At 40.8% G+C, this 25614-nt stretch overlaps 1 protein-coding gene across 1 annotated transcript in view; it reads right to left on the bottom strand.

The window, feature by feature from the left end:
• GSR (glutathione-disulfide reductase) overlaps window positions 1-25614 on the bottom strand; it is a 45352-nt gene that overhangs the window by 3494 nt on the left and 16244 nt on the right. The window contains exons 3-11 of the mRNA XM_060653161.3: window positions 23262-23350; window positions 22028-22097; window positions 19339-19486; window positions 16358-16412; window positions 12508-12607; window positions 8890-8976; window positions 7450-7608; window positions 3863-3974; window positions 1249-1380 (exon numbers count right to left, since the gene is read on the bottom strand). Coding sequence (XP_060509144.1) covers window positions 1249-1380; window positions 3863-3974; window positions 7450-7608; window positions 8890-8976; window positions 12508-12607; window positions 16358-16412; window positions 19339-19486; window positions 22028-22097; window positions 23262-23350 — 952 coding nt within the window. The remainder of the gene's footprint in view (window positions 1-1248; window positions 1381-3862; window positions 3975-7449; window positions 7609-8889; window positions 8977-12507; window positions 12608-16357; window positions 16413-19338; window positions 19487-22027; window positions 22098-23261; window positions 23351-25614) is intronic.

Here is a 25614-nt window from a genome sequence, read left to right as displayed (position 1 = left end):
AAAAAAAAAATGACATTATTTGAGATAACTGGCAAAATGTGAATAAGATCTAATACTGCATCAATTTATTTCTTTTTTAATACCTTTTTTGTAAACTTAAGTATAGTTGAGGTATATAACATTATGTTAGTTTCAGGTGTGAGACATACTAATTCAACAATTACAAACATTAGGAAATGCCCACCGTGATTAAGTGTAGTCACCATCTGTCACCATACGAGGTTATTATAATATTAATAACTATATTCCCTATGCTGTGCTTTTCATTTCCATGACTTATTTATTTTATAACTGGAGGTCTGTACCTCTTAATCCTCTTTACCTATTTTGCCTATCCCTCTACCCAATATTGTCTCAATTTAAATGTTATTATTTGAAAACTGTACTGTGCTTATGTAAAGGAAAGACCTTGTTCTTAGGAAATAGATACTGAAGTGTGTGTGTGTGTGTGTGTGTGTGTGTGTGTGAGACCATGTGTGTCTGTGTGTATGTGTAGAGAGAGAAAATATGGTAAAGCAAAAATGTTATGGGTATACAGGAGTCCTTTGTACTACAGTGTGTCCTATTACAGAGAAAATGTTCCAAGATCCCCAGTGGATGCCTGAAACCATGGATAATACCAAAGCCTATGTACAGAATTTTTTCCTATTCATACATACCTATGATAAAGTTTAACTTATACATTATGCACAGATTAATAACTGATAATAAAAATAGAACTACATCACACTGTAATAAAAGTTATTTGAATGCGCTCTCTCTCAAAATACCTTATCACACTGCACTCACCCCTCCTGTGAAGATGTGAGATGATAAAACGCCTCCGTAAGGAGATGAGTGAAGTGAATGATGTAGGCGTTGAGACCTAGCGTTAGACGACTACTGACCTGACAAGAAGTCAGGAGGATCATCTCCTTCCAGACTGTAGTTGGCATGGGTAACTGAAACCACAGAAACTGAAGCCACGGATAAGGGGAACTATGATATTTTTGCAACTTTTCTTTAACTCTGAAGGTAGTTTGAAATAAAAAAGCTAAAAAAAGGCAAAGAGATCCACAGGGTGAGTTGTAGAAAAGGAATTATATTTTCCAAGTGTTAGTAGTTAAGGAGGAAATTGGAATTGTGATAAGAGGCAACCAAAAAGGAATGTAACTTAGGGGGGGGGAAGACAGATTTAGCCAGAAACTTCCCCCTGAAGTTAGGGGGAAGGAAAGAAACTATAAATCACCTTCATTTTTAAATACCTACCTTCTGTGAGTCCCACTGTTCCAATAGGGGGGTGGCTGAAGACAACGGTAGGGATGTTGTCATAGTCTAGTTTGGAATCTTTTTTGCATTCAAAAAGTCTATGGGCAAGTTTTCGGCCAGCAGCTATGGCAACTGTAAAGATATTTTTAAAACCGTGTTTCAGTTTATTGTTCATTTTAAAACAGCAGAATTGTTCTACTAACCATTTATTCATCTGGCTTAACATACTACTTCTGACAAAGTTTTATGCCAGTGTTCATGATAAGATCTAGCTCAATATGAAGGCCTATCAATGACTTAGTTAACAATTCAAAACTACCAGCTTATATGAATTCTGTACACTCTACTAAGGCAAAAAAAAAAGGGAGGGGACACACTAGTTCCCAATCTGGCAGTCACCTACTTTATTAGTATATTAGCTTTTTAATACAATATGAAGCAAACTACATCAGTTTTGAGCAACTGCAGTTTTACTTTATAATCATATTCATTTCACAGTAAGGTGTTTTTGTTTTCGTTTTTTTAATTCTCTAGAAGGCCCCGCAACCTCAGCCTCTCTATCAGGAACATTGTGGCTCCTCATCCCTGGCTGGCCCTGATGCATTAGGGGTGAGCTCTGGTTTGCAAGGATAAAGACCACATTTCTGGATGGTGAATGACCCCCCCTCTTTCCCACTCTCCCTTGCTGTCCAAGGGGAGTCCTGGGCTCATGTGAGTCTGATGTTCATGGTCTCAGACAATCACCCATTACATGCTCAGTCGTACTATTACCGACTTGACACAGTAAGATGTTTTTTAATTAAAAAAATTTTTGTTAATGTTTCTTTAATTTTGAGAGAGGAGACAGAGTGTGAGCAGGCGAGGGGCAGAGAGAGAGGAAGATAGAATCTGAAGCAGGTTCCAGGCTCTGAGCTGTCAGCACAGAGCCCGACGTGGGGCTCGACCTCACAAACCGTTAGATCATGATCTGAGTCGAAGTCAGATGCTCAACCGACTGAGCCACCCAGGCACCCCTTAAGTTTATTTTAAAAATTATTTTTACTTCTAGGGTGCCTGGGTGGCTCGGTCAGTTGAGCGTCCCAACTCTCTGTTTTGGCTCAGATCATGATCCCAGGGTCATGGGATCAAGCCCCGCACTGAGCGTGGAACCTGCTTAATAGTCTCTCTCTTTTTCCCTCTACCCCTCTCATGTTCTCTCTCTAAAAAAAATTTTTTTAAATTATTTTTGCTTCTGACTTAAGTTTATTCCCCTTAGCCTGTTTTTATCTCTATATTTAGAAAAAAATGCCTGCATTCAGTAAAAGCATCAGTTATTAATATTGCTGATTTCAAATTGAGTTTTTTTTTCCAAAATAAGATATCAGTCGGATACATAAGAAATTCTCTTCACTTTGACATAATTTTTGACTATTAGATTATGTTATCAAGTTTTTGAAACTTTGCTTGTTATTTTGCTTTTGTTAAGAGAACTTCCTAAAAGGGCTAAAAGGCTTTGGGTATTAGATTGGGATAAATCTCTATTCTGAGGAAAGAGCCCGGGCCATTTTGGAAAGGCTGGTAAGGTACCACAGGGGCACAAGGGGTACAGAGTGAAAGCAGGCGCTTATAAAGGTGGGACAAAGAGCTTGAAATGGTGCCAGTTAACTCAGAAAGTAAACTGAGGTATGGGATTGGGGGAGGTGAGTCAATCTTGGTCACATCAAGACTAAACAATTCGGGTTCCTGGCTGGCTCAGTCAGTAGAGCACATGACTCTTACTCAATCTCAGGGTCAAGAATTCAAGCTCCATGTTGGGCATGGAAGCTACTTAAAAAAATAAATAAAAACCTTTAAAAAGAAAGACTAAGTAATCATATAAGAATGTCACTCTAAATTACTTATTCCCAAAGCCACTTTCTTCCACTGTCACCACATGTAACTCAGATCCTAACTTAAGCACTCTTCAGAGGGTGGTCACATCATCTCTGTAACAATTTCAGACTTCACTAAGCACTTTTAAAGTCTTTTAAGGAAAAATGAATATTATTCAGAAAACATAAGGTACCAAACTATTTCAGTACATTCTTATTACTTTGACAACATTAAGACACTCACCATCCTGGGGTGCCTGGGTGGCTCAGTCAGTTAATCATCTGACTCTGGCTTTCAGCTCAGGTCACGATCTCACAGTTTGTGAGTTTGAGCCCCATGTCGGGCTTGTGCTGAGAGTGTGGAGCCTGCTTGGGCTTCTCTTTCTGCCCTTCCCCTGCTCACTCACTCTCTCTCAAAAATAAAAAACAAACTTAAAAAAAAGACACTTTGGGGCGCCTAGATGGCTCAGTTGGTTGAGCATCCAACTTCGGTTCAGGTCATGATCTCACTGTTCGTGAGTTCGAGTCCTGCATTGGGCTCTGTGCTCACAGCTTGGAGCCTGCAGCCTGCTTTGGATTCTGTGTCTCCCTCTCTCTCTGCTCCTCCCCTGCTTGCACTCTGTCTCTCCAAAAATAAATAAAACGTTAAAAAAAAAATTTTTTTTTTTAAAAAGACACTTTGCTTAAGCTGATTTGACTGTTATACAAACAGTTTTATATTGACACACAGAGCCTCTCTTACCCAAGAAAAGAGGAAACAATACCTGGAGTGAGAAGAGCTTTTCCACACACATCTCCAACTGCATAGACACCTTTTACGCTGGTATTCTGGAATTCATCTACTATGATGTGCCCTTTATCATCAGTTTGAATCCCCTAAAACATTGAAAGGATATCATGTAAATATTTGGCCTCTCCACAAAAAATGGAAGATCAAACCTCTGGATCTACTTCATCTCAAACACCTCTTCAGCCCGAATCTCTAAAACCCACAACCCTCGACCACAAGATGAAAAACATCTCAACAAGTAGGCAAGTTCAGATCTTTTGCTTAATTTAAAAATGTAAATACTTTATCCAATTTGGGGGTGTTTAACAGAACCTGCCTTTGCAATACAATTCAACTAACCAGGTAAGCGTGAAAAGGAAACACTCAGCTAACAGATGCGCTACCTCCTATAGCTGCTAAGTCCATCGAAGACTGCTTTTAAAACTCTTTCCACTGAAGTGCTCCTCTTGAAGCATACTAACTCATAACTTAGAGGGGACAGCCTGAAGCAGTCATCAAAAGCAGGTTTCTTGGAGGCTTACCATTTTAACTTAATTTAATTAACTTATTTTTTAAACAAATTCTTTTTTAAGCTTATTCGTTTTGAGAGAGAGAGAGAGACACACACAGACAGACACAGCATGAGCGGAGAAAGAGAGAGACAGAGACAGAGACAGAAACAGAGAGCAGGCTCTGTCAGCATGGCTCCAACTCCGAAACCATGAGATCATGACCTGAGCTGAAATTAAGAGTCAGATGCTTACCGCAGGCACCCTGTGGCTTACCATTTTAATTTTAAAAATCCGAGTAAGTTTGGCATTCTAAAACATACTGACATTTTCTTTACCAAATTTTTTCCCCTGTATCTTGAGTTAAATTTTTGCTCCAAGCAGATGGCTTTGCAGATCCCAGGTGTATAAACTCCCAGGTGGGAAAAGAGACAGTGGACGTAGGTAGCACAGTAATTAAGAGTATAAACATTAGAAGGAGAGAGACCTGGATTCAAATCCCAGTTCTGCCACTTACTAGCTATGGGACCTTGTATAGCCACCCATTTAGCAACAAATACTTGAGTTTCTGGTACAAATAAGGCATTAACCTAGTCACTGTGAATAGTAATAAGAAGTACAGATATGCTCTCTGCCCCGTGGAGTTTACAGCCTGGTGGACCGATTATTATCTCTGTGTTATTCCTGGTTGCCTCGTCCTTACCTCTCAAAGAGTTAGCAAGATTAAAGTAGGTTAGTAACATGTTGAAAAGACCTACACATAGTAATAATTCCATTTGCATTATACAACTGTATCTTAACATTGAGTGAGGCTGAAAACTTTTATCTCATTTTTTAAAGATTCAGCAAATAGTTGAAAACTGGACCTACCACTGCCTGTATCTGTACAATGACAAAATATCTCTTGAAAGGTAAAAACCTGGAAGACTTGTTGTCTGTTTTCATATTAATAAAACCAGTTTTACTAAATTTCATCAAATAGTAAGATTAAAAAGAAGGAAAACATCTTTCTGGATACTTTACTTTTGAAAATGCTAAGGGGTGCCTGGGTGGCTCAGTCGGTTGGGTGGCCGACTTCAGCTCAGGTCATGATCTCGCAGTCTGTGAGTTTGAGCCCCACGTCTGGCTCTGTGCTAACAGCGCAGAGCCTGGAGCCTGCTTCTGATTCTGTGTCTCCCTCTCTGTCTCCCTCTTCCCTGCTTGCTCTCTGTCTCTCTCCCCCTCTCTTTCTTTCTCAAAAATAATAAACATTAAAAAAAAAAAAAGAAAATGCTAAAAAATACCTTACAGGAAATGAAAAAGGAATCTACATGATACAGGATATTAATATTAGAACACAAATCAAAATGTTACATACCATTCAAGAGGTTCCATCAAATACATAAACCTCAAACATAAAGCAATCCTATTATTACTTGTAGAGTGGCACAGAGTATCTGGAGAATCGTCATCAATAACAAAAGCAGCTGATTAACATGGACTGAGTTCATACTGTATACCAGCATCTAAACTATTTACTCTGCATGCACTTTCTCATCATATACCCTTCTCTATAAACCAGTAAGACAGGTACTATTTTTATTTCTATACTTATATGAAGCAATTGAAACTTAAGAGCAATTAAGCTGCTTGCCTAAGAACATGTAACTCGTGAGTAGCAGAACTAAGATTCAATGGGGCGCCTGGGTGGCTCAGTCGGTTAAGCGGCCAACTTCGGCTCAGGTCATGATCGGCGGTCCATGAGTTCGAGCCCCGCGTCGGGCTCTGTGCTGACAGCTCAGAGCCTGGAGCCTGTTTCAGATTCTGTGTCTCCCTCTCTCTGACCCTCCCCCGTTCATGCTCTGTCTCTGTCTCAAAAATAAATAAACGTTAAAAAAAAAAATTAAAAAAAAAAAAAAAGAACTAAGATTCAAAATTGGGTCCAACTCTGGGACCTAGACCCCAAGCAACTACAGTAAGCTTCCCTTGAGAATTTAAAAGAACAGGGACGCCTGGGTGGCTCAGTTAGTTAAGCATCTGACTCTTGATTTCGGCTCAGGTCATGGTCTCCCAGTTTGTGGGATAGAGCCCCACATTAGGTTCTGTGCTGACAGTGCTGTGCCTGCTTCGTATATTCTCTCTCTCTCTCTCTCTCTCTCTCTCTCTCTGCGCCTCCCTGGCTCTTTCTTTCTCAAAACAAACAAACATTAAAAAAAAATTTAAAACAACAACTAAGAAAGGGGCACCTGGGTGGCTGAGTTGGTTAAGTGACCAACTCTTGGTTTCAGGTCAGGTCATGATCTCACGGTTTGCAATCTGAACCCCGAGTCAAGCTCTATGCTGGCAGTGCAGAGTCTGCTTGGTATTCTCTCTCTCTACCCCCTCCACCATTCACACTGTGTCTGTCTCTCTCAAACAAATAAATAAGCTTAAAAAAAAAAAAGTAAGAATGTTAAGTATAACCCTGTTAGATCAGCTTCACATCCACATCCGTTCCCAAACGCCTACAATGTCCAGGATGACTGACATACTCAGCATTGAGATTAGAGCCGCAGATAATAAGGAATAATTACAGGGCTTTAAAGAGATAAGTATCATAGTAAAAAGGAAATCTGTAAGGAAGAGGCTAGTCAGGGCACTGCTGGACAATCTAAATTTGAGGTGGCAGAGACCTGATGTAGGGTGACAATACTAAAAAGGGAAAAAAATTTTTTTCAATTATGGGAAGCAATGGGATTTGATGACAAACTGGATGCATGAAATAAAGAGAAACAAACCTAATAGAACCCACCAAAGTTTAGGCGGCCATGTTTTGGAGAACACAGAACTGCTAACAGATTCAAGAATGCTTTGGTTAGAGGTGCCTGGGTGGCTCAGTCGGTTAAGCGTCCGGTTTTGGCTCAGATGGTTCGTAGGTTCAAACCCCACATTGGGCTCTGTGCTGACAGCTCAGAGCCTGGGGCCTGCTTCAGATTCTGTGTCTCCCTCTCTCCTCTGCTCCTCTCCTGCTCCCATTCTCTCTCTCTCAAAAATAAATAAACATTAAAAAAAAAAAAAAAAAAAAGAATGCTTTGGCTAGACTAAGTCAACTTACCACTTTGTTCAAATTCAGGCCACTGGAATTTGGGTCCCGCCCAATGGCCCAAAGCAGGCAGTCAACATCTGGAATCGTGGTCAAGGTGGGATTCCTACCAGGAATTGAAGTAACCATGCAGAGTTCCAAGCCTGAGGAAGTCTTTTTAACTTCCTTGACCTATTGGCAAATAAAATTGTGTTAATTGAGGATAGGGAGAGAAGAAGGAAAGCAAAGAGGAAACTAGAATCCTTAACATTTAAAAGATCCCCACTGAATCCTACATGTGGATCCTCCATGCTGACACATTCACTTTTGCCCAAAGGCCACCAACATGGCAACTCCCAGGGGCCAAGACGGTTTCCTAAGTTGGCCCAAATCACCCAGCCAACGGCCAGAAATGTCAGCTGGAAGCTCGTGTCAACACCCTAACACTTCAGCCTAAAAACAAGGTATTTTAGGAGTGCCTAGGTGGCTGAGTCGGTTAAGTATCCAACTTCAGCCCAGGTCATGATCTCAAAGGTCATGAGTTCAAACCCCACATCCAGCTCTTACTGTCAGTACAGAGCTTGCTTGGAATCCTCTGTCCCCTGTGCTCTCTGCCCCTCCCCTGTTCACGTCCTCACTCTCTCTCTCTCTCAAAAATAAATCCTTAAAAAAATTTAAAAACAAGGTATTTTAAACTGTGCCTCTTAAAAATGGTGATAAAAATTTAAGACACAAATATAAGCACAGTGACTCGCAACTACAGCGTGGAGAGGAAATGGGCTGTAGTAGCATCACTAAGACACTTCCTCACACCCCACAAGTGATATTCTCCTAGATGTTCTTAATCAGAATGAGGAGAAGGTGATAGTCGAGTCAGAGAAGCTGGTGCATGTGGTTTAGTAAAGATCCTAAAGGGTGCTGACCCCACTACCAGTTTAGTACTTTTACAAATTCATAAAGCAAGTTCACATTTATTATTTTACTTGATAGGACCATCGCCGAGAGGGGGCAGCCATGGGAGAAAAATGCTTTTATAAGCCTAATGCTCCAGGAAAATTCTGAAATTTAGTGATTCCCTAAGAAGTAAAGTACTTTATAATTTGATCCATCTGCAAAATTCAAAAGGGTCTGCTTTAAAAATAGATTCCATAATATTATTTCCTCAAAATATAAACTCGGAAATTAAGGATGTTCAATAAGGCATTTGAGCACAAAAAAAATGAAGTTTTAGTTCTAACTAAATTCAACTACCAGATTTTTAATCTTTTATACCTTGGCTTCACTAATATATTGAGAAATACAGCTGTGTAGGATAAAGAAAAGAATTGGTAGTACTCTAGAAAGGGAACCACTGGTGGGGGTAGACACAGAGTTTGTGTTTATAAAACACTCAGGTGAAGCCGAAAGCAGAAAGTGTGATTCACAACATACAGAGGACCAAGGGCTATCAGCGTGACCTGGGCTTGGGCATACCTGTGAGTACTTCAGGACCTCTATGCCAGAATTCTCCAGCTCTTCAGTGCAGTTTGAACTGATAATTGAATCAAAATTTCTAAGTACCTGTATACAAACAGAGCCACCAGAGGGATGGGTGGTGGGAAAGGAATAAAATTTGATTAAAGATACGTTACATGATTCAAAGGGGCACCTGCACTCCAATGTTTATAGCAGCACTATAGATAATAGCCAAAGTATGGAAAGAGCCCAAATGTCCATCAACAGATGAATGGATAAAGATGTGGTGTGTATACACACACACACACACACACACACACACACACACACACACACACACAATGGAGTAGTGCTTGGCGATCAAAAAGAATGCAATCTTGCCATTTGCAGCAACATGGATGGAAGTAGAATATATTATGCTAAGCAAAATAAGTCAGGCAAAGAAAGACAAATATCATATGATCTCACTCCTATGTGGAATTTAAGAAACAAAACAGATGAACATAAGGGAAGGGAAGCAAAAATAATACAAAAACAGAGAAGGAGACAAACCATTAAGAGACTCTTAAATACAGAGAACAAACTGAGGGCTGCTGGAGTGGAGGTGGGTGGGAGGATGGGCTAAAGGAGTGATGGGCATTAAGGAGGACACTTGTTGGGATGAGCACTAGGGTCTTATATATAAGTGATGAATCACTAAATTCTATTCCTGAAATCATTATTACACTGTATATTAACTAACTTGGCTTTAAATTTAAAAAAAAAAGATATGTTACAAACTTGGGAGCCAAGTATCAGTATCCTCCCTCCTATCTCTTTCTTCATTCACAGCCGTATTGTAAGTAGAGTTTTAATCTATTTTCCTACGTCACCACCAATGTCTGTATTACGTCTGACTTCACCAACTCCAGTTTTAGAGTTAAACAGGCAACCTTCAGGCTTCTACTATCTTTGCCATGTCCTTCTCCTCACAAACTTGCTCCTCTTTTCCATAATTATATCTTGGGACCAAAAATTCTCCTTCCTGTTTCAGTATTCCAGGGCAGCTTCCACTCTGATATGATTTAAGGGAGGATCTCTCTAGCAAAATCTCCTATCTAAGCAGAAGAGTCAAGAGCATGGCCTTGGAGATTTCTTTGTGACAAACCCCAGACAGGGTAAAAATGGGAGGTTTTGGGGCACCTGGGTGGCTCAGTCGATTAAGCGTCTGACTTTGGCTCAGGTCCTGATCTCACGGCTCTTGAGTTCGAGCCCCGTGTTGGGCTCTGTGCTGACAGTGCAGAGCCTGCTTAAGATTCTCTCTCTCCCTATCTTCCTCTCACTCGTGCACATGCACATGCACTGTCTGTCTGTCTCTCTCAAAATAAATAAACTTAAAAAAAAAAAAAAAGGTGGGAGGTCTTGAGTCATTCGTAGGATAGTTCTAAAACGGAGTTATACCAGGACAGGGAAAAGAGGGAGAATAAGCCTGATGCATTGGGGTTTAGGGAGGGCAGGAAGGCCAAGTACAGATGCAAATGAGCCTATTTTCCAAGTGCAGGAATTATGCACTCTATTGGCAAACTGCTGCACCTTGTTTCCTTATTCTCCCGGGGGTTAATTATATGACAAGTCTCAAAGGCAAAGAGAAAGTTCCTTCGAGTATATGTTGACCTGGGTTATCAGTTTCCCTTGTCTCCTTCTATTTGCTCAAATAATCAAGAATTAGAACCATAGCATCTGAGTGGTTAGGGATCTGATAAATCCTGTCCTCGAAGCATTAAATGACTTACCCAAGTCACACGCTTGTTAAGGTCAGTTAGATTCTTAGGCCAACACTCTTGCTATTGCCTCAAACAGGTCTCTGAAAGCTCTAGTACTGTACCAAAATCCAGTGGTACTTCCATGATTAATTTAAAAATATAAAGTAACACTTCACCAGGTAAGACACAGAGGCTGCATTTTAGCAGAAAAAAACTGTTGACCCTTGAGCACACGTTTGGACTACATAGGTTCACTTATATGCAGATTCTTTACAGTACAATTCTGTAAATGTATTTTCTCTTAGGATTTTCTTTTTCTTTTCAAGTAAGCTCTACGCCCAATGTGGGGCTTGAACTCATAACCCCAAGATCATGAGTCACATGTACTCTACCCACTGAGCCAGCCAGGTGACCTTCTCTTAGGATTTTGTTAGTAACACTTTCTTTTCTCCAGCATACTTTATTCTAAGGATTTGATATATAATACACATACAGGAAGCGCCCAGGTGATTCAGTCAGTTGAGCGTCTGACTTTGGCTCAGGTCATGATCTCACAGTCCGTGAGTTCAAGTCCCACATTGGGCTTGCTGCTATCAGCACAGAGCCTGCTTTGGATCCTCTGTTCACCCCCCCTCTCTGTCCCTCCCCTGCTTGCACTGTCTCTCAAAAATAAAACATTAAAAAATATATACATAACACATTTATGAAATATGGTAATTGACTATTTATGTTATTGGTAAGGCTTCATGTCAAGGTTAACAGGAGGCTATTAGTTTTTAGGGAGTCAAAAGTTACACTCAGATTTTCCACTGCACAAAGTGTCTGTACCCCTAACCCCCAAGTTGTCCAAGGGTCAATTGTACTGGCCTGGGCTTTCTAAGATCTTAGCTGACTCTCAGTTATGATGCTAATTAATAGTCACAAAACCTTGCTTGGTCTTAATTTCATCTATCAATGGCATTTCAATAAGATGATCTATAAGCTGCCTCTATCATTATTATCTTTATATTGTGGTAAAAAATACATGACATTAAATTTACCAACTCAACCATTTCTACAGATACAGTTCCGTAGTGTTATGTATTTTCACTTTGTGGTACCACCCATCTCCCAAACTTTTCTCCTGTCCTTAGACAATTCCCCATTTCTTTCTGCACCTAACCCCTGGCAACCACCATTCTACTTTTTGTTTTTCTGAGCTTGACTACTCTAGATACCTCATGTAAGTGGAAATCACATCAGATACATCTTTTTGTGACTGGTTTATTTTACTTGGCATGATGTCCTCAAAGTTCATCCATGCTAGAGCATGTGTCAGAATGTCCTTCCTTTTAAGGCTGAAAAATATTTCATTGCACAGATATACACATTTTGTGTATTCATCTGTCTGTCAATGGACACTTGGGTTGCTTCTACCTCTGGGCTATTGTGAATAATGCTGCCATGAACACAATTGTGCATGTAGGTTTGGTAGGTTTTCTTTTAATACAAAGAATTTAGCAAATTTTTTTGACTGAGTGTTAATAATCTAACACTACCTCCTGACCATGTGAAACTGATTTCCAGGATAAGAAATTAACCCGACAGTCTGTTCAATTTAACTAATATTTATATTTAAGCCTGCATGTTTCCTTACTAAGGCACCTGATATTATCTAGCACTTCATGAAAAAAATACCAACCAGTTTGATGAAATGAAAATCATTATCATCTACTGGCAGCTGGTAAGGACATGAGGCCCAATTCAACAGCTCCTTTGTGGTTTCACACAGAACAAACCAACCAACCTCCACATGCTTTGGACCCTAATATTTAATGACAACATAGAATATTTTAAGTGTGGACTTTTAAAAGATTAACATCAAGCAAAGGGAAGGGAAAAGGACAGAATTTACCTTATCATGGCGTATCATCAGCGATGTCTTTGAACCCAGAGCAGAAAGAATCCCAGCTATTTCTACAGCAATGTAACCCGCACCGACAATGACGCTGCGACTAAAATGAGATAGAGGGTTAATATTTTTGTAAATAAACTTATTTTGGAACAGTTTTAGATTTACAGAAAACTTGAAAAGATAGCACAGAGACGTCCTGTATACACTTCGCCCAGTTTTTCTACAAGTTAACATCTTGCATAACCATGTATCAATCACCCAAACTAAGAAATTGGCATTGGTACACTGCTATTGACTAAACTCCAGGCTTTACTCAGACTTCACCAGTGTTTCCATTCATTTCCTTTTGCTGCTCCAAGATTCAATCCTGGATACTACATGGCAATTTTACATGGAAAATATCCCTTTGTAGAAGGGAAATAGATTGTTAGTTGTTAAAAGTTCTTTAGCCTCATTTCTTCAGAGAGAAAACAAACAAACAAAAAAAAAACCTGACACTAGAGATGATACCTCATGAGGGACCTTTGCACCTAAAACTAAAACTGGCAACATGCTCACCACAATTCTTCCCTGCTCAGAACTTATCCTTGATCATTATTCAATTCTACCAATCTTTGCAATAGGTTAAAGGCCAATTAAAGCAAGCCATTTAAGTTGTCAGGTCTGAATTAAAACTAGACTCCCTGCATAAATTTTGGTCTAAGAAGGCATCTTAAACACTAGATAAATGCTGACAGAGGTCAGAATCAGTGGTGGAGAAGGTGATCCTGGGCCTAGAGCAACGAAGGGTACTTCCAAGCTGCAGCCTACAAGGTAAGTGCGGAGCCATCCCATTCAAGGCTGGAGTTCTTGAACACTTTAAGCACAGTCCTTGAACATCATTATAACGTTTGGATAAGAAGTAAACCATCTGGGGGCACCTGGGTGGCTCAGTCGGTTAAGGGTCTGACTTTGGCTCAAGTCATGATCTCATGGTTGGTGAGTTCAAGCCCAGTGTTGGGCTCTGGGCTGACAGCTCAGAGCCTGGAGCCTGCTTTGGATTCTGTGTCTCCTTCTCTCTCTGCCCCTCTCCTGCTTACACACACACACACACACACACACACTCTCTCTCTCTCTCTCTCTCTCTCTCTCCCTAAAAAATAAACATTAAAAAAAATTTTTAAAGACATAGGCCATCTGGGAAGAACAAAGGAAACTCTTCTTTACCACCTTCTAATGGTAAGGTATCCATGTGGTGAGTCTGTGCCATCAGAAGGCTCTGATCTAGATAGAGGATGAAGTGTGAACCCAAATGGTTGCAAGTCAGCTTATCTCACAACCCAGGATTTGACAAGAGAAATGTCTACATAGCCTGGAAACCAATGAACAGTTCTTCTTCCAGTGCTACCTCCCTCTTTTCTACTATACTTGATCTCTTCTCCTTTCTTTGGGTCTTCCCTCCCCTTCTTCTTCCCCTTACCCATTTTTCTTCCCCAAACACTTATTATTACTACTTTGGTTAAGCATTGTACTAGGCGGGGTGGGTAGCAGCTCCCACCCTAGAGGAATTCCTGAGGGGAGACACGTGCCGGCACGTGCCAAAGCACAGAGTCACCAGTTAGTGTGTGCAGGGTCGAGGACTCAGAAAACACTCTGGTTTCCTGAAAGATGAGCAGCTCCTACAGGAGTTGAGGATATTTCTAAGCAGAGGGGACATATAAGAAACAGGTGTAAACAAGCTAGCTTCTTCAGAGAACTGTGACCTCAGTGTTTTGCTCTCAGCTCCCAGAGGCACCTCTCTTCTACCTCTTACCACTTTAGTATCCCCCAGAAATGATCTTATATCCTCCAAGTTCCCAGAGCATGTCTCATCATTTATGGCCCTTGGAACGACTTGGACCACAACATTCCACAGGTCAATGCCCCGGCCTCCATCCAACCATAAGTGCAATGAGGGAGTGCCTGGGTGGTTTAGTTGGTTAAGCATCTGGCTCTTGATTTCAGCTCAGATTATGATCTCACAGTTCATGGGTTCAAGCCACGTGTCGGGTTCTGACAGCGCAGAGCCTGCTTGAGATTCTCTCTCTCTCCCTCTGTCAGAATAAATAAACTTTAAAAAAAAAAGCCCAATGAGGGCAAAAACTGAATCATACAGCCCATAGCACAGGGTACCTTACCTACAGAATCTGTTCTTTCTTTAATTACTTACTTACCAAATTAACAGTGATAAAGGACTCTTACAAAAAGAAGAAAAAAAAAATGTTCATTCAGTTCCTATGTTCCCAGAGTCTTTTGTTTCTAAAATGCATACATTCATTTATTAAATTTGTATTGGTAGTATTAAAAATTTTTTTTTAATGTTTATTTTTGAGAGAGAGACAGAGTGTGAGGAGCGGAGGGGCAGAGAGAGAGGGAGACACAGAATTTGAAACAGCCTCCAGGCCTGAGCTGTCAGTGCAGAGCCCAACACAGGGCTTGAACTCATGAACCACAAGATCGTGACCTGAGCCAAAGTCGTACGCTCAACTGACTGAGCCACCCAGGCACCCCGCTAGAATTTTTTTAAATGTTTATTTATTTTTGAGAGGGAGAACATGAGCAGAGGAGGGACAGAGAAAGAATCCCAAGCAGGCTCCACACTGTCAGGGCAGCACCCAGCATGGGGCTCGATCTCGTGTACCATGAGATTATGACCTGAGCTGAAATCAAGAGTCCAACGCTTAACCAACTGAGCCACCCAGGCACCCCTAAATCATTTATTTAAAAATTTTTAATGGACAAGTATCTATAAAGAAGCTTCTCTGAGGGTGAGTCTAGATTGACTTACATCATCCAAACATGACAAGTCATGACCACATTTATGGGAACATTCTCACATGTGTCATCATTCAATCCTAAAACCAAACAGTACAGGGTGGATCGTGAGGGAAGAAAAGCTGTTCTCTAACATAGTTGTATGCCCTGCAGACAGCAAATCTAAAAAGACTGTGCTTTTCTCAAAGCCAGAAGATGGCCTGATCCAAATATCTCAATGGGAGGTTTTCATTGCAGCTATGGAACTGCAGAGAAGCCCTCCTGCCCCTTATTAACTGTGGCTCCAGATCATTAAAGGTAAAGGCATAGACATGGATCATTAGTCACCCTCCACGAAGGCCTTTAGAAAAACACAGGATTAAGACCTCAACTGGACTGGCAGCACCACTGAGGGAGCAGCAGAATTGAGCAATACTGATTCCAGCGTGAGTGCTACTCAGAAGGGGACAAAGGCCAGTCCCTGGGCCAAAAGGGTCCCTCCTCCAGCCCCTACATGTCCTTGCTTATCAGGAGTGAAAGGAAGCTCCCTCCATCTAGAAAACCCGCAACTGGCAGCTTCTTCAAATTAGAGAAACAATCTTCCTCAGTATATTTTTTTCTCTATGTATCTAAATCCATGACAAATTTATACTAAGGTTTTGGACAAACACACATAAAGGACAAATTCAGAAAACCTATTTTTTTGTGACAGTGACAAAGCCTTCATTCATGGAGATTCCCTTTGCACTAGCTGCTTTGGAAACCAGAATCAGTTACTTGAGACACATTATCACTTGATGCTGTATCCAGGTGAAGAAAGAAGATCATTTTAGGACTTTACTATTTATTCTCCAAAACCACCCTATATTTGATTCTGGTCCAAAAAAGTGCAATGAAAGATCCAAGTCGTTCACTGGGGTATTAGTGGATGAGATACCCAAAGTTGAAAAAAGAGAAGTAGGAGAAGACAATTCAAGGAATGCCTGCATTTAATGGTTGGGAAGGGGAGGAAGAAGAAATGTTAGCTAGAGAGACTGAGGAAGAAGGAACACTGAGGTTGGGAAGGAAACCAACTTACCCAGGCAATTCTTCCAGTTGGAAAAATCCATCACTGGTAATTCCTAGGCTGGCACCTATATAGGAAAATGCAATACAGATCACACAGACTGAGCTTCCTCTTGTAAAACGACATCAACGTTTTGTACAGGACCCGGACATTTTCTCAGCCATCACATTCTGTTTCAACAAGTTTTATCCAAGTTTCCACTTGGGAACCTCCCAACCCAGTCTTCCCTGAGTGCACATTTTTGTTCTGTCTAGGAATAAAAAAAGAGCAGTAACAACCACCTTTAACATTTCTCTGAGGAACTAGGATCTTCTTGGCCGTCATGAATAGACTGTCTGTCAGCTCTGCTTCGCTCTCCTGCCCCTTGGCTCAGCCTCAACCCTCTTCTCCATTTTTCTTCAAAAGTTTCAACCAACTCTTCCCTCACTGCAGATGACTTCCAAATATCCTAGTTGTGACCTTCTCCCTAAGTTCCAGTCCCATATTTCTAACTGCCCTGCCACATAATTCTACTTTGCCTCAAACTCAGTACGTTTAGAACTAAACCTTATGTTCCAACCGTATCCCTCTCTCAAGTTCACCAGTTCAGTTAAATGGACCACCTTCCACCAATAATCCAAATGAAGTCCTAAGTTGTCAATCTGTGATTCCTTCTCTCAAGGGTCCGCCACAATATCTAATCAGCCTGGGTAGCTCAGTCGGTTAAGTGTCCAATTTTGGCTCAGGTCACGATCTCACGGTTCGTGGGTTTGAGCCCCACGTCAGGCTTGCTGCTGTCAGCACAAGAGCCTGCTTCAGATCCTCTGTCTCTCTCTGTCTCTCTGCTTTCTGAGAGCTTTCTGAGCTTTCTCTCTCTCAAAATAAAAAAGCTCTCTCCCCTGAGCTTTCTCTCTCTCAAAAATAAATATTTAAGAAAAAAAAATTTGCACTTTGCTAAATTCAAGGCACCATGATGAAAAGACACATCCTGATTTCAGGTGTGATGAATACACTTTTTGTAATGTGTCCTGAAATACAGTACCTGACTCTCCCTTCTCAGAGTCTGTTATGCCCGTTCTCTTCTCTGATGCTGGCATGGAGCAGTGGCTCAGTTAACTGTCTGCAGAACTGAGCTTTTCCCGTATAGGTCAGATGCTAATGCTGGGCTTCGTAACCATGTCTTCACCCCCTGTACATTCTACTGTGACAGCTTCCTAAACTGATCTCCCTCCGCTGTAAGTCACTGTCAGATTAGTTTTCTAAAATTATCACTTAGATCTTGTCACTACCCTATTTATAAGCTAACCATTATTTGACCCAGTTGTCATGAATTATAGATTCCTTCACTTAACTCTGTAAGTCTCCACAATTTGGCCCTGACCCTCTTCCAGTCTCAGCTTAATGAATTTGCCCCCAGAACTTCAGTGCTGGAAAAACTGGTTGAATTGGCTGAATGTCCTTCGAAGACATCTTTATTACCCACTGGTTCTTTCGGTCTTCCTCTTCCTCAGCATATACCGCTCAGTGTGTGAGCCCCTTTCCTGGTAAGTTGTTTTGCTTTATGCCATCCCTTAGTAATCTGTCCCACCTGTGAACAACCCAAGGCTCACTGTCTAGAAAACACCATCTAGGGGAGCATCTGGGGGGCTCAGTCAGTTAAGTGTCCAACTTGAGCCAGGTCATGATCTCATGGTTCATGAGTTCGAGCCCCCGCATCAGGCTCTGTGCTAACAGCTTGGAATGTGGACCTTGCTTCAGATTCTGTGTCTCTCTCTCTTTCAGCCCCTCCCCTGCTCTCTCTCTCTCTCAAAAATAAAACTTAGAAAGAAAGAGAACAAAACTTGGAACACTTACCTTTTATTTCTTTGCATTTGTTTTTATTACAGGTTTTAAATTAATAAATGTATGTATCTTAAAAATCCAAAAAGCACAACAGAGCATCTAGTGAAAAGCAGAAGTCCTTCCCACCCTCAACCTCTAGGACCCTCAGAGAGTCAGCATGACAGGGCTTAGAGTATCCTTCCACACATATTCCAGTGTGTGTATAGTCTCCCTGCCTTTTCAGAAATTTCAGAAAGACACAAATTGGAGCATACTACACACGCTGTTCCACACCTTGCTTTTTTGACTTATCAATCCTGGAGACTGTTTCATATTAGGATGCTTATGTCCAATCTTCCCAACTAAATTTTAAGGTACTTGAGAACAACATCTTACTATCTTTTATGGTAGTTGTTCTTGACCTTTTGGGAGTCATGAACCCCCTTTAAAAACCGGTGGCAAGTTTTGGATCCTCTCCTCAGAGAGAATAAAACACATAAATGCACATACGCTCAAAATTTCCCATATAAATTCAGATTGGTCACGAGTCTTCTGAAGCCAATCCAGGGAGAATACAGAATATGTATAAGCTATGATCACCACCCAGAAAGACCTTATAATCTAGTTGGGGAGAAAGACATGAACAATGTTTCTTACGTCAGAATAAGGCAGTATGTTCATGGCTCATCCCTGTGTGCACAAAATGCAAGAGCAAATATGACTACCTGAAAATACTTACTACTTTAATTCTAGAATTCTCTATGTAAGAAAACTGCACACAGAGGCTTAACAGGTAATTAAGTTTCATCCCTACAAGATTTCACTCCCTTGAGCAAAAGAGTAACTCAAGACCTGTCTTGTAAATAACAATCCACGTGACAAATTCAGGCAGATGACAATCTCTGCCATGCTGAGAAGGAAAGGAAGAGACTCTTTGCTGATTTTTCTTCCTGTGTTACTTGTAGTATGTATGCATTTGGAGCTAGAAGAAATATCTTTCTTCACCCCATCACGAGCTACCACTTACCCCAATTACATCTAGGTTCTGCAGAGACTTTCTCTCATGGCTGTGTGGCCTTGTCCAAGAGAAAGAACTGATATAGGCAGATCCCCTGGCATGGCTTGTAAGGTTGAAGACAACAGTAAACTCCTCTTGACTCTTACCAACAAGCATTTGCCTTCAGAAGACTCACCAGGGATCTCGCTCTCCTGAGGACGAGAGGGCACGCCACCAGTGGCAATCAGGATGTGAGGAGCAGTGTATTTGTTCCCACTGACTTCTACTGTGGGCTTGGGATCACTTGTGAATGCTGCATGGCCATGGATGATTTCTATATGGGACTGGAAAAGGAACCGTGACATCGACATTAGCCTGTTCTCAACATAAAAACACCTGTGGCAACTTATCAGCTCTTTCCATTTCTCTACAGAGGATTTGGATTTTACATTTACCAATGCCAAGACAGCTCTCTAATGTTTTAAGTTTCTGCAGAACTTCTGTTAATTGATACTTAGGTAAGGGGGTTGCCAGTTGATTGCTGGAAGTGTACCTTAAGAAGATGCTATCTTGGGCCAAAATCCAGAGACTGAAAAATAAAAACATGTGCAAATCACCTCCACAAGGAAAAATGCTACATCCTTGTCCCCAGGAATTGAGGGAGAAGGTCTTCCTCACTTGCAATGAAATCACACTGAAGAATGGCGTGTCTGGAGGAGGGACAGAAGGCCGAGAAAGACAAAGGATAAAGGTGAAGGGAGTAGAGGCAAAAGAGGGATATTTTGGCCAAGGAAGGAAAATGCAGTGCTTCTGTTTTCCTAAACAAAATGGAAGAACCAGAAACATGACAATGAAGTTCGATGCTAGAGATGTTGAGAATGCAGACTCTGGCATCCTCTGAGCCAGGGCCTCCATCTAGGGACTGCTGGCAAGCTTCTGAAGCCATGATACATGCATTGGCAAGCAAATGTGGGCGACTTACCAGGATAATGGAATCGTGGAAGCCTGATCACAAAATAGCATGTTTTAACATTTTGGAACATGCTTGGTTCTGAATTAAGTTATTTCCTCCTTTCCAAACAGCCCTTCAGGTCTGTTTTATAGATGCCCTGCTTTAGCCAAGCTGACTTGAGATCAATGCCAGAAGCCACAAGAGAAACCTTCCTTCAGAAGACAAAAAGGGTATGGGTCAACCCGCAATATCATCTGGGGGAGGAACTGATACAATGTTTATTTTCATTTCCTAAGATATTTGACAGAAGGTTTCCTTTCCTCTTCAGAATTTGTGCATCAACTGTAAGTAATTCCTTTCCCATAAGGTCACACATAGTTAAGTTCTACGACACCAAGATTTGTTGTGTTTTGTTTTTTGCTGTTTTCTGAGTGATTTTCCTGTCTCTTCTGCAAAAGTATTTTAGCTTGCTCCATTTAAAAAAAAAAAATTGGGGGCGCCTGGGTGGCTCAGTTGGTTGAGCGGCCGATTTCGGCTCAGGTCATGATCTTGCTGTCCGTGGGTTCGAGCCCCGCGTCGGGCTCTGTGCTGACAGCTCAGAGCCTGGAGCCTGTTTCGGATTCTGTGTCTCCCTCTCTCTGACCCTCCCCCGTTCATGCTCTGTCTCTCTCTGTCTCAAAAATAAATAAACATTAAAAAAAATTAAAAAAAAATTGATGTGGATGTTTTAGTATAGTGAGTAGTACCTCTACCATGTCTAACAGCCTTAAAATCTCTTGTCACCAGTGTAGAGGGCACTGAAGGCCCCAAATATTTCTCCCTTGAATTGGGGAGTAAGGTCAGAAAATATCACCCTCCAAAAAATAAACCTAATGAAGAAGAATTGACCTAAAAATGTATGAGGTTAGCCATCTATAGAAGTAACTCATCCTAAAAATTGATTTATAAACATGCTGCCATGGGACTATGGTGGCCCAAGTATCACTAAGAATCTACAGATTGAAATATAATCCAAGCTGTGCAGAAATCTTAGAAACTGCAAAGTGAAACCACAAAGGCAAACAAAGGGTGGTGGGAAATATGCTGTCAAGAAAAAGCACAGCTGGAAGGTGCACCATTTATCAATGCCACCAGCAGTCCGAGTTGAAGAAGTACGACACCTAAGCACTAAAGCAGAAAAAGCCTCAGACTAACAAAGGACCATATAGATTTGCTAAAGGCAAACACACCCTTGCCCAGTGTTCTTAGGCAAAGTAATCAGACTTCGTTCACAGAAGCAACTGTCTGAACCATAATTTGGTCTGTTGAGCAGATCTAGTCACCAAGGACGAGGTTGCTGTGAACAAATGAACAACAACTTTCCAGCCAGACGGTACTTCTGATTTTAATGAATTAACTAGCATATTGTTGTGTACATCAATCTCTTGTGTTTTTGGTTTCTGGAACTAACTGGAGGGCCAGACCTACTCAAGGTACAGCCATGCTGTGACACCTGGTCCACCAATCATAGCATGCACTGCCCGCTCTGTAGAAAAAAGACTGGCCAGGGGTGCCTGGGTGGCTCAGTCGGTTAAGTGTCCGACTCTTGATTTCAGTTCAGGTCACGATTTCACAGTTTTGTGGGTTCAAGCCCCGCGTTGCTTGACATGTTGACTACACGGAGCCTGCCTAGGATTCTCTGTCTCTTTCTCTGCCCCTTCCCCACTTGCACTCAGTCTCTCTCAAAATAAATAAATTTAAAAAAAAAGAAAAAAGAAAAAAGACTGGCTTACTGAGACATACACTTCTGTTCTGGCAGGTCAACCTAAAATCATTAATTGCAAAAGAAAGAAAAGAAACGAGATATGTGCGAAGGTTGTGTTTTTGTCTGGTCAGATTAGTAGCATACTCCAACAAAGAATAGCTCCTTCTTCAGAGTTCCCAGCACACTCACCTTGGTTAGGTTATTTTGATAGATGGTATTCAGGCGGCTCACATAGGCATCACGCTTTTCCTTTATAACACTGTAATGAAACTTAAGTCAGTACTGAGAAACAAAATTCTCTTCTTTCAGTTAGCGAGTAGGGCACCTGTCCCTGAACGCCCCTATCAGCAGAGAATGACACACACACAGAAGAGTCAATAAGAACCCCATGAGTGAGTATCTCTGAAGGCAGTCACCCCTTTCCCTGCCAAATGTAGAGAACCCTCATTCTACTCCAAGGAAAATGTTCGGTAGACACCCACAATATGTAAATGTTTTTCTGCAAAGAAGATAAGGACAGCTGCTTTGGCACAGTGCGTAAGTACTTGGTGGCCACTCAATAAATATTTGTTGAATAAATGAATGATTTTGCTAAAATTCTGAAAATTTGATGGCTTCTACATGTTTATGGCAGTTCCTTAAAAAGTTAAACACAGAATTGCCATTTGACCCAGCAATTTCATTTCTAGGTACAGACCTAGAAGAAATGAAACCAGGGATTTGTAGGTCAAGCATTATTCACAGTAGATAAAAGGTGAAAACAACCTAGAAGTCCCCTGAAGGATGAATGAATAGACAAAATGTGGTATGCACACAAGGGACTAGTATGCAGCCTTAAAAAGGAATGAAACTCTGAAACATGTCACAACATGCATGAATTCTGAAAACATTATGCTAAGTGAGATAAGCAGGGGGTAAAAGAACAAATATCATACAAAGTACCTAAAACAGGCAAATTCATAGAGACAGAAAGTAAACGAGTGATACCAGGGGCTGGGGGGAGGAGCTGAGGAGGTATTGTTCAATGAACACATTGTTTCTGTTCTGGATGGTGGAAAAGTTCTCAAAATGGATGGTGGTGATAGCTGTACAGCACTATGAATATAACTTAATGGCCCTGTACTGACAACTTAAAAATAGCTAAAATGGACTTTGTGTATTTGAAAACCATTTTATTGAGGTACAACTGACATACAAAAAACAGTACATATTTCCTGTATATAACTTGGTGAGTTTAGAGATAAGTATATATCTCTAAAACCATCATCACAATTAAGGCCACAAATATAGCCATCACCTCCAAAAGCTTATGTTATATATACTTTACCACAGGAACATCCTCCCAAAAAAGTTTATGGCTCATTAAATTATGAAAGAAAAATATTAATATTGGTAAACAGAACCTCTAAGCATTAACACTTACCGCCAATTGAATTTACTCTCACAACTTTGAAAGCCATAATCAACATGATCGTGCATGAATTCAGAATGGACAGCCGTGTTCCACATTACCTGTAAAAAAAAAAAAAAAAATCCCGCAACAACAGTAGTGCATGAGTCCTGAGGAAAAAAAGAAATCATGCACAAAAGGTAACCACATAAAAGCAGATAAAAATACTGAATTTTAAAATAAAAACAAAAGTAAACATTTTTTTTATGTCTATTAAAATTTAATAGTGAAATTATCTTCCAAGGTGTTTATAAAAATTAACGTCCCTACCAAGTCTGTGTAAGAGGATTCTTTTTCCACATTTTCACAAACACATAATACTGTTCTTTTTTTTTTTTTTTGGATTGTTAAATAGTGTCCTACTTTTATTTTTTTTTTATCCAATATATGAAATTTATTAAAAGTAAACATTTTAAAAGAGAAAGTTCAGAAATATGACCAGACAGGTTTTATAGGGAGGCTACTGAAATGTTGGGGGATATTACTTCTATTAACTCCCTATTTTATAAACTCTATAAAAGCAGGATGTTATAAGACTCATAGTCCTTCCAGTAAAATTTATTACTGCTTACACCCTCTTTTTAACTTTCAGACTTCCTGAAGCCCTGTCTTTTGTGATTGGTGCTGGGAAACTGAATTGCATCTGTAGCTTTAAAGTAATTTAGAAGATGCTCTGAGATAAAGATGAGGACTGAAAACCTTAAGAGAATAAATCCCTATCACATACTCAGTACCTATGAACATGTCCTTGTAACGATGTGTGTAATTAGACATCTGGAACTCAAAGATTTGTTGCACATTTCTGTGGAATGCAGCCTGAAATCTGTAAAGGCCTTTTATGCCAACTCATCATCAAGGTAACAGAATACAAGATAGCATCCAGAACTCTATATGACAAACTATCAGTTTTCTTTGTCAGACAATCCTGAGACTCCATTTTTGACAAGTCTTTGATTCCTTCTTTGTACCGTTCTCTCTTTATGCCTAAAAATGAAGAACTGATGGCCCTGCTGGATTCTGTTGTTGTTTTTTAATTTTTTTTTTTTTTAACATTTATTTACTTTTGAGACAGAGAGAGACAGAGCACGGACGGGGGAGGGTCAGAGAGAGAGGGAGGCACAGAATCCGAAACAGGCTCCAGGCTCTGAGCTGTCAGCACAGAGCCCGACGCGGGGCTCGAACTCACAGACCGTGAGATCATGACCTGAGCCAAAGTCAGACGCTTGACCGACTGAGCCACCCAGGTGCCCCCGTTTTTTTTTTTTAAGTTTATTTTTATTTATCCTGAGAGAGAGATAAAGAGCAAATGGGGGAGTGGCAGAGAGAGATGGAGACAGAATCCCAAGCAGGCTCCGGCTGTCAGCCCAGAGCCCAATGCAGAGCTCAAACTCACGAACTGTGAGATCATGAACTGAGCCGAAGAAAGAATTAGATGCTTAACCCACCAAACCACCCAGGCGCCCTGTTTATTTTTTAATTGAGGTGAAACTCATTTAATATAGCATTAACCATTTTATCTGCTAGATGGTCTATCTTAATGCACATGAAAGGTTTCTTAGTACTACAAAATAAAATAGGTTATTTTAAGAAACATTACTATAGGGGCGCCTGGGTGGCTCAGTCAGTTGGGCGTACGACTTCAGCTCATGTCATGATCTCACAGTTCATGAGTTCAAGCTCTGCATCAGGCTCTCTGCTGTAAGCTCGGAGCCTGCTTTGGATCCTTTGTCTCCTTCATTCTCTGCCCCTTCCCTGCTCTCGCTCTCTCTCTCAAAATAAATAAACAAACAAACAAACAAACATTAAACAAAAAATTTTTAAAAGAAAAGAAACATCACTATACCTCATCTCCTCATGAGGGGCAATATTTATTTACTTCCAACTTGTATTATGTATGATGCTATAGCCTCAAACACTCTCTGGAGAAGGTGCTGTATATGAACCACATTGGGCTTCTAGGCTCATCCTAATGAGGGTAGTAGCAGGCCTACCCATCTGATTCCTTCTGTGCTGCTACCCCACTCTACCCTCCTGGAGGGAAGTTACTCTAGGCTTCAACCTGTTCTAGACAACAAGAGGCAATTACCAACTGATCTTTAAGAATGCAAAAGCACTTTGAAGTCAGTAGAGCCCTATGAAAATATAAGGTAAATGTCCTGCACATGTGATCATAATAGAAGGAATAAATGAAACATAATATATGGCAACAGGGGCGCCTGGGTGACTCCATCAGTTATGTGTCCAACTTCAGCTCATGTCATGACCTCATGGTTTGTGAGTTCAAGCCCTGCATCGGGCTCTGTGCTGACAGCTTGGAGCCTGGAGC

Source organism: Panthera onca, chromosome B1, assembly GCF_046562875.1.
Source record: "Panthera onca isolate mPanOnc1 chromosome B1, mPanOnc1 haplotype 2, whole genome shotgun sequence".
In the NCBI taxonomy this organism is placed as follows: Eukaryota; Metazoa; Chordata; class Mammalia; order Carnivora; family Felidae; genus Panthera; species Panthera onca.
Note: the sequence above shows the minus strand (reverse complement) of the source record. Positions and strands in the feature narration are given on the sequence as shown.